This window comes from Centruroides sculpturatus, unplaced genomic scaffold, assembly GCF_000671375.1.
Source record: "Centruroides sculpturatus isolate CEXI.00-Female unplaced genomic scaffold, Cexi_2.0 scaffold404, whole genome shotgun sequence".
NCBI lineage: Eukaryota > Metazoa > Arthropoda > Arachnida > Scorpiones > Buthidae > Centruroides > Centruroides sculpturatus.
The window spans coordinates 569,850-583,686 of NW_019384604.1; the positions used below are offsets into that span (position 1 = coordinate 569,850).

Here is a 13,837-nt window from a genome sequence, read left to right on the forward strand (position 1 = left end):
GCAAAGGGTTTCATTTTTTTGCCAGTATTTGACTGACAACAAAACTAGCCTTTACTGCCGTATTTGATAAAATAGCTTGATTTTTAAAAATAGCCTGTTGTTTTCCCAAGTTTTTCTCCATTTGATTAAACTTATCTATCCGGAGTTGTCCTGTTAAGTTTTTATATTGTTGTTCAGGTTTTGTATCATAATGCCTTTTTATGTTATATTCTTTTAATGTCAACACAGTCTCTGAGCATATTAAGCATACAGCTTTATCTTCAAGAAAGTGAAAAAATAATCAAATTTCCACTTTTCTTGGGAATGCCTGTGCTCATCCGCAACCTTCCGTTTTTTTGTTTGCTTTTCCGACATGCTATTATGGATTAAAAATTTGAAAGTTAAAAAAATTTATAGGAAAACTTAATTTTGAATAAAAAACTCTAATACTACCTTTTTGACAATAGTATTGCACTCACGCCTTTCAAGAAACACAAGAATTGCTAAAATTGCTAGTTAACAGCTTACCAGTCTGACTGATTGTGTGACAGAAGCAAACAGAAGCAAACACAAACAAGCACAGACGCGGCGCGTTCATATTGCATGTTTGAACAAATCGCTGACAAGTGAGTAACTCATCACAAAAAATTGTTTCGGTTTAGTATGTACTACCATTTTATTATAATTAATTTTATAACAATATATTGATGGGAGAAAGTCGATAAAATAAATTCAATTTAAAAAATGCTTGGCGGGCCGCATAAACATGTTTAACGGGCCGCAAGTGGCCGCAGGCCGCGTGTTGCTCATCCTTGATTTAAACAAGTGTGATCATTGTTACTTTGAAAATATAAAAAATTTTTTTATAACATTAGATTTTAAGAATTTTTTAGACTGAAAAGTAAATAAGCATACAGAATTGAGAGAGATCATTTACTTATATTTTTAACAAAAGCTTTTAATACTTTATATAAATATAAATATTATATAAATACAAGTATTAAAAGCTTTTGCTAAAAATATATTATAAATTTATTTATAATTCTATATATATAGAAGTTACAATTATAAACATAATGTCACATTACATAAATGATTTTATTACTACAGTCAAAAAACAACTGCAAAATTTAATTTTGTCTCAGTGAGAGCAAACAAAATTTTTAAATCAACTAAACCACTGACTCACTAAAATCACATTTTTTAAATCAAATTTGTTTCTGTTTATACTATCTTCACAAGAATGAATAATAAACAAATCTAAAGAACAAGCGAAAACTCAAACTACCCTATAAACAGAATGTTCTAAGTAGTGAAGACTGCATATGGTTTAAAGATGAACCAGAGGAACCCATCTAGTTGCAAACAGATTGTGATTACTTCAGCATAACAAAAATTAAAATGAATTTACTATTATAGAATACCTTTGCTTTATAAAGTTGTTAATTAAAATAGATAAAGAAGAAATCAAATAAAAAAATCTCAGAAACAATTACCCTTCATAATCCTCCACTCTGGTAACCCTGATTATAGTATAAACTTTATAAAATTAATATATGATTGCAAAATTAAAAATTCATTATTGGGTTGCAATTTGAAAAAAACTAAACTTATAAATACCCACTGTCGTCTGTCTTTCCTTAATCTCAAGAACAAGATCAGATAAATGAAATTCAAGACCAGATATGGAAAGCTTAGGAGCAGGATGCGCTGATTAACTATATATGAACTTCCAATGTAAACTGGAAGTCACATTTCAATTAAAAAATTTTCCCATAAAATGAGTTAGATAGATGACTGGCACGACTCTATTGCTAATGGAAAAGTATGATCTACAGGGTCGAGACTCTACAGTACTGATTTAAGGTGGAGAGCATATATTTTAAACTAAATAAATTAAAAATTGCAGCCCAACGTTATGACAATGTCACAATAAATAACTGCTTGTTATTATTATTTTATGATGTAAGTTGTTTAAGTTTATACAGCTTAGTCACAATTTACATGGTCTTATTTTATATAATTTTACAATACAAATAATAATAAAATATTATATTTAAATTATATTATATTACATTAGAAATGTTAAATTTAATACTCCTGATATTGATAATATAATTAAGAATCTATCAGAAATGCTTCCAGATTCTGCAATGCCCTTTGTTATAAATAAATTGTTTAATGAGAAAGAATCCCAGAAAAATCCTCACATCACAATAATTTCATTTTCAAACTGAAAGGAGAGAAATGTATCTATTGTCTGATACTAATTATCTCAATAATAATAAAATCTTAAAAATCTTTCTTAAAAGATAAATTCACTGACAAATATGTTTATATATCATAATCAATTTAGCTATACAAGAAATATATTTATAACTGATGCAGTAATCCAATACAAATTAATAAAAAATATCATTGATTATTTGGATAAGTTGAATATCATAATCTCAGTCTTTATAGACTGGTCAAAGGCTTTTTACAGTGTAGACCTCTGTATTAATCTTGAATATAAATTAGTTACATATGTATGGACTTTAAGGAGTTCTTGTCTTAGGTTTTATCTGAGAAACAGAAACTATTATGTAAAACAGCATAAGGTGTATTTGCAAGTTTCAATGTTCTGAAAAGAGTTAAAAGTTCAGTCCTGAAACTATCCTATTCCTGGGACTATGCTAATAACAATTTATTTTAGATAGTTCCAGAAAAAAGTATTTTAATCTACACAGATGTCATTGTTATTATTAGTTATGCTTTGTTGTTGTTAAGTTCCATCAAGTCATCTTCGACTCCTGGTGACTTCATGGACAAGTCTTCTCCATCTTGATCTTTGTCCATGTAGTTTTCTTGGCAAGAGTTGAGGAAGTGGTTTGCCGTAGCCTTCTTCCTTGTTATTTCGATTACAAGTGATAAAATCGCTACTCAACCAATTTTCCAGCTACTTCATAAGAGAAAAGTCAATGACTGTTTCTATGGCTACGCCATAGAACACATTTTGAAGGTTAGGAAAATTTGATGGAATGGCCATAATTCAAAAACTATAAGGTGTATCGAGATGAAATTTAGCATAAAGTTAATATTTAATGTTCTCTCAAACAACTGAATATTTTTCGGAAATAACTATAGGAAGCCCGCAATGACTTGTCGAATTTTTTACTGAAAGTTGTTGAAATCTTCAAAACTATTATTCCTACAATTCCAAAAATTGGCAAAGGTACTTACAGCAGAGATATGATTCAAACACCGTGAAGCCCACCAGGCTGTCTGCCGACATAATTAGAAATTTATCACTAAGTTCGAATATGTTTCCAGACATCATAACTTTTCAACGAAGTATCCAATTTCAAAAACCTACACACTGATAGAACCCTCTCGACTTCCGATTTCAAAAAATTAGTTATGCTAGCAATAATATTTTTAATGTACTGTGAAAATTCATAAAAATACTTGATTAATAATTTTACATTAAAAATAATGATTATTTTGATACACTGCACTAACTTCTTTTTGGTTTAGTATTGTACCTGACTGACTGTTGAAAAAATTTAAGTGATGATTAAACAACCTATAGATGGCCTTATAAAAAAAGGCAGAAGTTTGTAAAGGAGTCAATGTCCGATTGTTATTTTATGTTTCGGGGCGTTATTTTTATTTGATTATTTTTCTTTTTGGGGTTCTTTTTACTTAAGGACAAACTCCTAAGCACAGGTGGCAAAGAAAGAAAAGCAAACTTAGTTTGCATCCGTGCCTGATCCTGTCACGCAAATGTATGTAAATTAAGACAGTGCAGAGCTGCACTAAACGTTAAATAAAAGGCGGCACATCGACTACGGAGAGGTAGGTAGCTTCTGGCAATGATGGTTGTCGAGATGTCTGTGATCACTTAGCGGAAGCAGTATATTTTGGCTGTAGAATCCTTTTTCAGGTGGAGATAAAATTTTTGTNTATTTTTTAAAAGAAACTAAATCACTGAGAAATGTTATGTGTGTTTAACAACGGGTTCGGAAAACTTTGAAAATGTTAACAATGGGTTCGGCCAAACCTGTGCAAACCCGCTGAATATCACCACTGATTACAAGTTTAACAAAAAAATTTCAGATAAAGTTCATCGTTTTTACTTACTTAAATAAGAACTTTTTTAATTAAACAAATGTTTAGAAAAAACAAAGAAAAGATTTAAACAGATGGAAAACTGGATAATCGAAAATAAATATTAAGGTTTAGTTTATTGATTTAAAAAAAGAAAATCATTCTGAAATATAAAACCTGTTGTAACACAACAAGGAAAAAGCTAATATGAGGAAATTAATTTTAATTATTTTATTTCAAATTATATATATTTGTAAGAAAGAAAAAAATTATTTGCAGAATATAAATGGATTTAAACTTACCTTATGAACTTCACTAAAGCCTCCCTTTCCTAATAATGTTAACAAAAGATACCTTTCATTCAATACTAAATGATTATTAAATCTAGAAAAAAAAAATAAATAAATTTGTAAAAATAACTTATTAATATATATTTTCATTATATAAATTATTTTTTTCTATTTAATAATTCTTTATATTTTTCACTTAAGCAGCAAGAGCATCTTTTCACTTAAATATTATTCTGAATATTTATGTAATATTTGAAATAATTTCAAAATTAATATGTAATTATAATAAGTATAATTATAAATAAAAATAATATAGTATTTAATATGCTGGCATATAGGTCAATCTCAAGATTTTAAGCTCAAAATTTTAGTTTAAACCTATACAGTATATGCCATGTAAGATGACCCCAAACAATAGGCCACTAGTAGATTAGGACTAAATTGTGAAAACAGTGGTAGCTCATCATAAAAACATATAATGAAATCACACCAGTAGTGAGATTCAATTGATTCACACCAGTTCAGCAAAATAGTTTCCTGAAACATTTTTAGTTTGGCAAACTACTTGTTTGTACAGTAGAGCGTCGTTTATCTGAATCAATTGGGGACTGGGGTGATTCGGATAACTTATTTTTCGGATAACGAATCATGTACGAAAAAATATATTAATTTATCCCATGTTGAAATTTTTCTCTGTTGCGTGTCGCTTTGCGTTGAATTTTCGTTGATGTTAAGCCTAACGAAGACTATTGTATCGTTAAAAATTATTTTTTTATTTTGTACAAACAAAATAAATTTATTGAAAAATATAAAAACAATAAAAAATTATACTTCAGATGTTAATTTAGTATCAAAAACGTAAAATATTTGAGTAGCCCGAGAAATAGCCGAAGATTGCAGCGCAACAGCACTGGCGAAAATTTAAATTTGCCGACTGGAATGCTTTCGGATAACCAGCTTTCGGATAAACGACGCTCTACTGTATATAATTTCCCTCATTTCTTCAAAAGTGATATTTGAATAAGACCAACTAAAATAAACAAATTTATATTTGCCTCTATTTTTAACAAATGCTCCTTGAAGAGGTGTAACAATATTAAACTCATTCAATCCAATTTCAGACACAATTTGCCATAATAGTTGAAAAAACCTTTTTAAATACACAAATTAAGTCAACTAATCATAGACCAATTGCTATTTGCCTACTTCCCCTCTTATAAATCATCCTTAAAGCAATTTGTTTCCAAGATAAAGGAAAAGAGCAATTAGTCCAAAAAGAAATGAAACATATCCAATATATCTAATAGTATTTCATCATTTCAAGCCTTATGTTATCAAGACCTGGGGGCCTTAGATAATTTTAATTTTCTGATTACCGTTTCCAATTCACTCAAAGTGATAGGATCATCCAAAAGAGAAACATTATTACCAAAGCTTAAATCAATATAAATTACTGTATTTGGTCCAATGAAATACTCTATCAAATAATTCAACCAATTCAAGGGAGACATAGCATTTTCATATGGTTTCTTAATTCAAAATTTATTAACTAATAACCAAAAATCTCTAGTATTTTTAGTCTTCAATAGTAATGAGTTTATTTTAGCTAAAAATAACTTTTTCTTTGCCTTACTTAGCAACTTATAGCTTTTATTTAATTTGCAGTATTTGTCCAATAGATTTATAGTTTTATTTCTACAAAACTAGAAATCTATTCTAAACAAAGAACTGAGTATACTTTCGTAATACTCAGTTTTTTGTTTTCTTTAAGCATAAATACTGACGATCAAACCATTATTTCTCAAATGACAATAAAGAAATATTTTTCTTAACCATTCCACATTGTAAAACCGAAGTTAACAAAGTCTTCAATAGTTTATCATAGTAACTCTGTGAATCCAACAGAAAGGTCCCTTTAACTAAAATATATAGCAAACTAATCAGAAATTAAATAATTATTTATCTTTCTTGTTTTCATATATTATGAATTTTTGGAAGTTTCAGAGTAAAAACATTATTCATTATAAATCCAAACGATGTTGAAAATTGGAAAATGATAAGAATTAAAAATATCAACAAGTTTAAAATCTAAAAGGCAAATTTATTAGATAAATTATATCTGTTACAGATTTAATTTAATAACAGTAAACTGACTGTCGAGAGAAAAGTAAATTTAGCCAGATAGTCTGAGACACTTTTACTAGCACTATGATGGCTTTTCCTTTTTCACTAGACTTATTCGCTAGAATTATTACCATGGTGTAATAAGTCTAGCAAAAAAGGAAAAGCCGTCATAATGCTAGTATAATTGACACAAGACTAGACAAGAAGCATATTACAGGAATCTGAGATACATCGACCGTTTAAAATATATAATCCCTATGACTTAAATCAAAGATGAAAAGGATTTTTACAATTAATTAATATTAAATCATTAGATCTTTGGGAATTTAAAAAATTAATATTACTCCTGGCATAAAAATTATCCAGTTCCTTGCCTATTCTAGTATTCGCATCTCCCAAAATAACTGTCATCCTCAGAAAAATTCCTCAACAAATAAATCTTCCATTTTAGCTAACAGTACATCACAAAGATCTATTCTCAAATAAACAAGAACAATTATCAAACTATAGCTAAGTGAACAAAAATTTTTCCAACAATTAAATCTAATTACTATCAAATCATTGGATTTAAACAACAATTCCAAACAACCTAGTTTTTGGGATACTGCAAGAATGAGACCGCCATATGGACAACCAAGACCGGTTGGTTTTTTAGCANCGTGTCGCTTCGCGTTGAATTTTCGTCGATGTTAAGCCTAACGAAGACTATTGTATCGTTAAAAATTATTTTTTTATTTTGTACAAACAAAATAAATTTATTGAAAAATATAAAAACAATAAAAAATTATACTTCGGATGTTAATTTAGTATCAAAAACGTAAAATATTTCAGTAACCCAAGAAATAGTCGAAGATTGCAGCGCCACTGCACTAGCGAAAATTTAAATTTGCTGACTGGAATGCTTTTGGATAACAGACGTTTCGGATAACCAGCTTTCGGATAAACGACGCTCTACTGTATTATTCATTTATGCAAATTTATTGCAAAAGTCTGTGTTTGCATAAGACTGCAACTTTTTAACAGCTCAGTATGTACTGGGTCAGAACAAAAGAAAATTTTGTTCTGCTCTTTATATAGTCTTTCTCAGACTATGCAATAGAGCAAGAAATGTAAATGATATCTCATCACTGCTGCAACTGTGACTGATCTATGACCACCTAACATAACAAAGAATCTGACATTTTCTGCTCAACTCAAGCACAAGTGATAAGTTGTATTCATAAATGTGTGTTTCTGGGTATGGGAAATACAAGACAATAAATGTTCCTAGAGTGATTTTATTTATCAATTATGGTTTCTGAAAATTTCTGACTTTGGATTTCCTGGGAATGGAAAATGCTATTGAGTGTTTTCTAGAAAAAACTGAAATTTGAAAATTTTTTAGTTTTATTTTTAAACATATCCATAAACAAAAAATACATAATAAAAAAAAAAAAATAATAATNCCCAAATGCCCGAGTTTTATGTAACGCTATGGAACTTGCCCGAGTTATCTTGGGTTTTAAAGATTGCAGCATTACTTCTTGCCGCCTGCAGATGGCTGTGATTGGTCATCCATATTCAGCAAACGAGATCAACAATGCAGTTAAGGAGACAAATTCTCTGACTTTTTGACAATTTTTGACAAATTCCCTGACTTTTTGACAATTTTCGACAAATTCCCTGACTTTTTCCAAACACTAATGAAAATCCCTGACTTTCCCTGATTTTCCAGGTGTGTAGGAACCCTGCATACAAATTGTGAATAAACTGTCCTTTGCCTTGAAGTTCCATATTAAGATCATTGAGATGCTGAGTCATGTCGATAAGAAACCCAAAATCACACAGCCATTCTTTATTACCAAAATGAGGAAAGGCGTATCCCTTCATATCCAAGAACAATTGTATTTCGCTTTTTAAGTTGTATACTCTTTTTAGCATTGCACCTCTACTAAGCCAACGTACTTCAGTATTAAAAACCACGTCGCCATATTCAGTTTCTAAATCTTTCAGGAATTCTTTAATTTCACAGTGATTTAACGCGCGTGACTTTATAAAATTGATTAGTTTAATTATTGGTACTGTGACATTTGGCAAACTCAATCTTTTTGCACACAAATTTTCCTGGTGAATTATGCAGTGGTTAACGAATATTTCCCTTCCTGTGACCTTCTTAATGTCTCGAAATAGCCTTCCCGATACTCCTACCTCCATGCTTGACATTGCTCGTGTTCCATCTGTCGATATACCAATAACCTTTTCTAATGAAATTGAAAAATTTTCCAACACAGACTTTAGTTCATCGTACAGGTCTTTGCCGGTTGTAGTCCCTTGCATTGGAATCAGTGAACAGAATTCTTCAGTAATATTAAATTTGGTGTCAATACCACGTAAAAATATAGCCAGTTGTGCTGTATCGCTAATATCGCAACTCTCATCAAGTGCCAAAGAACAGTATTCGAATTTTGCAATGCGTTCACGAAGCGTTGTTGCTATGTTCTCGGACAAGTCTTCAATTCTCCTTGCAATGGTGAATCTTGATAAACTAATGTTTGAAATAATATTTATTTTATCAGGAAATGCTATTTCTGCAACAGCAGTCAGACATTCTTTTATCATCTCTCCATCCGCAAAGGGTTTCATTTTTTTTGCCAGTATTTGACTGACAACAAAACTAGCCTTTACTGCCGTATTTGATAAAATAGCTTGATTTTTAAAAATAGCCTGTTGTTTTCCCAAGTTTTTCTCCATTTGATTAAACTTATCTATCCGGAGTTGTCCTGTTAAGTTTTTATATTGTTGTTCAGGTTTTGTATCATAATGCCTTTTTATGTTATATTCTTTTAATGTCAACACAGTCTCTGAGCATATTAAGCATACAGCTTTATCTTCAAAAAAATGAAAAAATAATCAAATTTCCACTTTTCTTGGGAATGCCTGTGCTCATCCGCAACCTTCCGTTTTTTTGTTTGCTTTTCCGACATGCTATTATGGATTAAAAATTTGAAAGTTAAAAAAATTTATAGGAAAACTTAATTTTGAATAAAAAACTCTAATACTACCTTTTTGACAATAGTATTGCACTCACGCCTTTCAAGAAACACAAGAATTGCTAAAATTGCTAGTTAACAGCTTACCAGTCTGACTGATTGTGTGACAGAAGCAAACAGAAGCAAACACAAACAAGCACAGACGCGGCGCGTTCATATTGCATGTTTGAACAAATCGCTGACAAGTGAGTAACTCATCACAAAAAATTGTTTCGGTTTAGTATGTACTACCATTTTATTATAATTAATTTTATAACAATATATTGATGGGAGAAAGTCGATAAAATAAATTCAATTTAAAAAATGCTTGGCGGGCCGCATAAACATGTTTAACGGGCCGCAAGTGGCCGCAGGCCGCGTGTTGCTCATCCTTGATTTAAACAAGTGTGATCATTGTTACTTTGAAAATATAAAAAATTTTTTTATAACATTAGATTTTAAGAATTTTTTAGACTGAAAAGTAAATAAGCATACAGAATTGAGAGAGATCATTTACTTATATTTTTAACAAAAGCTTTTAATACTTTATATAAATATAAATATTATATAAATACAAGTATTAAAAGCTTTTGCTAAAAATATATTATAAATTTATTTATAATTCTATATATATAGAAGTTACAATTATAAACATAATGTCACATTACATAAATGATTTTATTACTACAGTCAAAAAACAACTGCAAAATTTAATTTTGTCTCAGTGAGAGCAAACAAAATTTTTAAATCAACTAAACCACTGACTCACTAAAATCACATTTTTTAAATCAAATTTGTTTCTGTTTATACTATCTTCACAAGAATGAATAATAAACAAATCTAAAGAACAAGCGAAAACTCAAACTACCCTATAAACAGAATGTTCTAAGTAGTGAAGACTGCATATGGTTTAAAGATGAACCAGAGGAACCCATCTAGTTGCAAACAGATTGTGATTACTTCAGCATAACAAAAATTAAAATGAATTTACTATTATAGAATACCTTTGCTTTATAAAGTTGTTAATTAAAATAGATAAAGAAGAAATCAAATAAAAAAATCTCAGAAACAATTACCCTTCATAATCCTCCACTCTGGTAACCCTGATTATAGTATAAACTTTATAAAATTAATATATGATTGCAAAATTAAAAATTCATTATTGGGTTGCAATTTGAAAAAAACTAAACTTATAAATACCCACTGTCGTCTGTCTTTCCTTAATCTCAAGAACAAGATCAGATAAATGAAATTCAAGACCAGATATGGAAAGCTTAGGAGCAGGATGCGCTGATTAACTATATATGAACTTCCAATGTAAACTGGAAGTCACATTTCAATTAAAAAATTTTCCCATAAAATGAGTTAGATAGATGACTGGCACGACTCTATTGCTAATGGAAAAGTATGATCTACAGGGTCGAGACTCTACAGTACTGATTTAAGGTGGAGAGCATATATTTTAAACTAAATAAATTAAAAATTGCAGCCCAACGTTATGACAATGTCACAATAAATAACTGCTTGTTATTATTATTTTATGATGTAAGTTGTTTAAGTTTATACAGCTTAGTCACAATTTACATGGTCTTATTTTATATAATTTTACAATACAAATAATAATAAAATATTATATTTAAATTATATTATATTACATTAGAAATGTTAAATTTAATACTCCTGATATTGATAATATAATTAAGAATCTATCAGAAATGCTTCCAGATTCTGCAATGCCCTTTGTTATAAATAAATTGTTTAATGAGAAAGAATCCCAGAAAAATCCTCACATCACAATAATTTCATTTTCAAACTGAAAGGAGAGAAATGTATCTATTGTCTGATACTAATTATCTCAATAATAATAAAATCTTAAAAATCTTTCTTAAAAGATAAATTCACTGACAAATATGTTTATATATCATAATCAATTTAGCTATACAAGAAATATATTTATAACTGATGCAGTAATCCAATACAAATTAATAAAAAATATCATTGATTATTTGGATAAGTTGAATATCATAATCTCAGTCTTTATAGACTGGTCAAAGGCTTTTTACAGTGTAGACCTCTGTATTAATCTTGAATATAAATTAGTTACATATGTATGGACTTTAAGGAGTTCTTGTCTTAGGTTTTATCTGAGAAACAGAAACTATTATGTAAAACAGCATAAGGTGTATTTGCAAGTTTCAATGTTCTGAAAAGAGTTAAAAGTTCAGTCCTGAAACTATCCTATTCCTGGGACTATGCTAATAACAATTTATTTTAGATAGTTCCAGAAAAAAGTATTTTAATCTACACAGATGTCATTGTTATTATTAGTTATGCTTTGTTGTTGTTAAGTTCCATCAAGTCATCTTCGACTCCTGGTGACTTCATGGACAAGTCTTCTCCATCTTGATCTTTGTCCATGTAGTTTTCTTGGCAAGAGTTGAGGAAGTGGTTTGCCGTAGCCTTCTTCCTTGTTATTTCGATTACAAGTGATAAAATCGCTACTCAACCAATTTTCCAGCTACTTCATAAGAGAAAAGTCAATGACTGTTTCTATGGCTACGCCATAGAACACATTTTGAAGGTTAGGAAAATTTGATGGAATGGCCATAATTCAAAAACTATAAGGTGTATCGAGATGAAATTTAGCATAAAGTTAATATTTAATGTTCTCTCAAACAACTGAATATTTTTCGGAAATAACTATAGGAAGCCCGCAATGACTTGTCGAATTTTTTACTGAAAGTTGTTGAAATCTTCAAAACTATTATTCCTACAATTCCAAAAATTGGCAAAGGTACTTACAGCAGAGATATGATTCAAACACCGTGAAGCCCACCAGGCTGTCTGCCGACATAATTAGAAATTTATCACTAAGTTCGAATATGTTTCCAGACATCATAACTTTTCAACGAAGTATCCAATTTCAAAAACCTACACACTGATAGAACCCTCTCGACTTCCGATTTCAAAAAATTAGTTATGCTAGCAATAATATTTTTAATGTACTGTGAAAATTCATAAAAATACTTGATTAATAATTTTACATTAAAAATAATGATTATTTTGATACACTGCACTAACTTCTTTTTGGTTTAGTATTGTACCTGACTGACTGTTGAAAAAATTTAAGTGATGATTAAACAACCTATAGATGGCCTTATAAAAAAAGGCAGAAGTTTGTAAAGGAGTCAATGTCCGATTGTTATTTTATGTTTCGGGGCGTTATTTTTATTTGATTATTTTTCTTTTTGGGGTTCTTTTTACTTAAGGACAAACTCCTAAGCACAGGTGGCAAAGAAAGAAAAGCAAACTTAGTTTGCATCCGTGCCTGATCCTGTCACGCAAATGTATGTAAATTAAGACAGTGCAGAGCTGCACTAAACGTTAAATAAAAGGCGGCACATCGACTACGGAGAGGTAGGTAGCTTCTGGCAATGATGGTTGTCGAGATGTCTGTGATCACTTAGCGGAAGCAGTATATTTTGGCTGTAGAATCCTTTTTCAGGTGGAGATAAAATTTTTGTTGATTTGATATAATAAGTATAATTTTCTTTGATTATTGATTTTTGTTCTTGCTTTCAATTATTCCATTAACTTACTGTTAAGACAATTAACCCATTATTGTTTTTTTTTGTCAATATAATAAAACTTATATTTATTGTGAATTATTATCTGTGGTTTTGGAAATTATTGTTTTTTATTTGGAAAGTCCAGGCCTGGTACTTAAACCCTTATATTGTGTAACCCTGTTCTGTTTTGTTTTCATAAACGGTGCATTACAAGCAGTGGTGATATTCAAAATATTTAACAAAGAGTTCGCTAACAGAAAATTTTTCCTTAACAATTTTTTTTTCGCTCAAATGGTGCATTAGCAACATTAGCGCAAAAAACTGACCTTAAGATACCCATATAAATAAAAAAGATACGTTCGCAAAATTAAGTCAGTTAAAATTTAACATTGTTTATGCCAAAACTAAATTGTTTTATAAATACAGTTGTCCCTTAATAATCCGACAGGTACGGGACCAAAAGGGTGACGAATTACCAAAAGTGTCCGGATTACCGAAAGTGATTACATATTTGACATTGTTTTGCTAGCTGTAGCCTACAATATTCCCTACTCCAACTGTTCGAACAGAACTGCTCATGGAAAACACATGAAATGTGTGTCATCATGTAAGAATTGGGTGGGGAGATTCACGTCGCGACATGCTTCTGTGCAAACAGACACGTAACGGAGACAGGGACCTTGATGGGAGGTGCATCGGACTACTGAGCATGTCGGATTACAAAACGTCATACTATCAAGGGATAACTGTAATAAAAAAGAGTGTTCAAAATGGTTTA

At 30.0% G+C, this 13,837-nt stretch overlaps 1 protein-coding gene across 2 annotated transcripts in view; it reads right to left on the reverse strand.

The window, feature by feature from the left end:
- LOC111625126 (serine/threonine-protein kinase tousled-like 2) overlaps positions 1 to 13,837 on the reverse strand; it is a 91,027-nt gene that overhangs the window by 31,167 nt on the left and 46,023 nt on the right. For both annotated transcript variants that reach the window (XM_023368168.1, XM_023368167.1), the window contains exon 7: positions 4,371 to 4,452. In XM_023368168.1, coding sequence (XP_023223936.1) covers positions 4,371 to 4,452 — 82 coding nt within the window. The remainder of the gene's footprint in view (positions 1 to 4,370; positions 4,453 to 13,837) is intronic.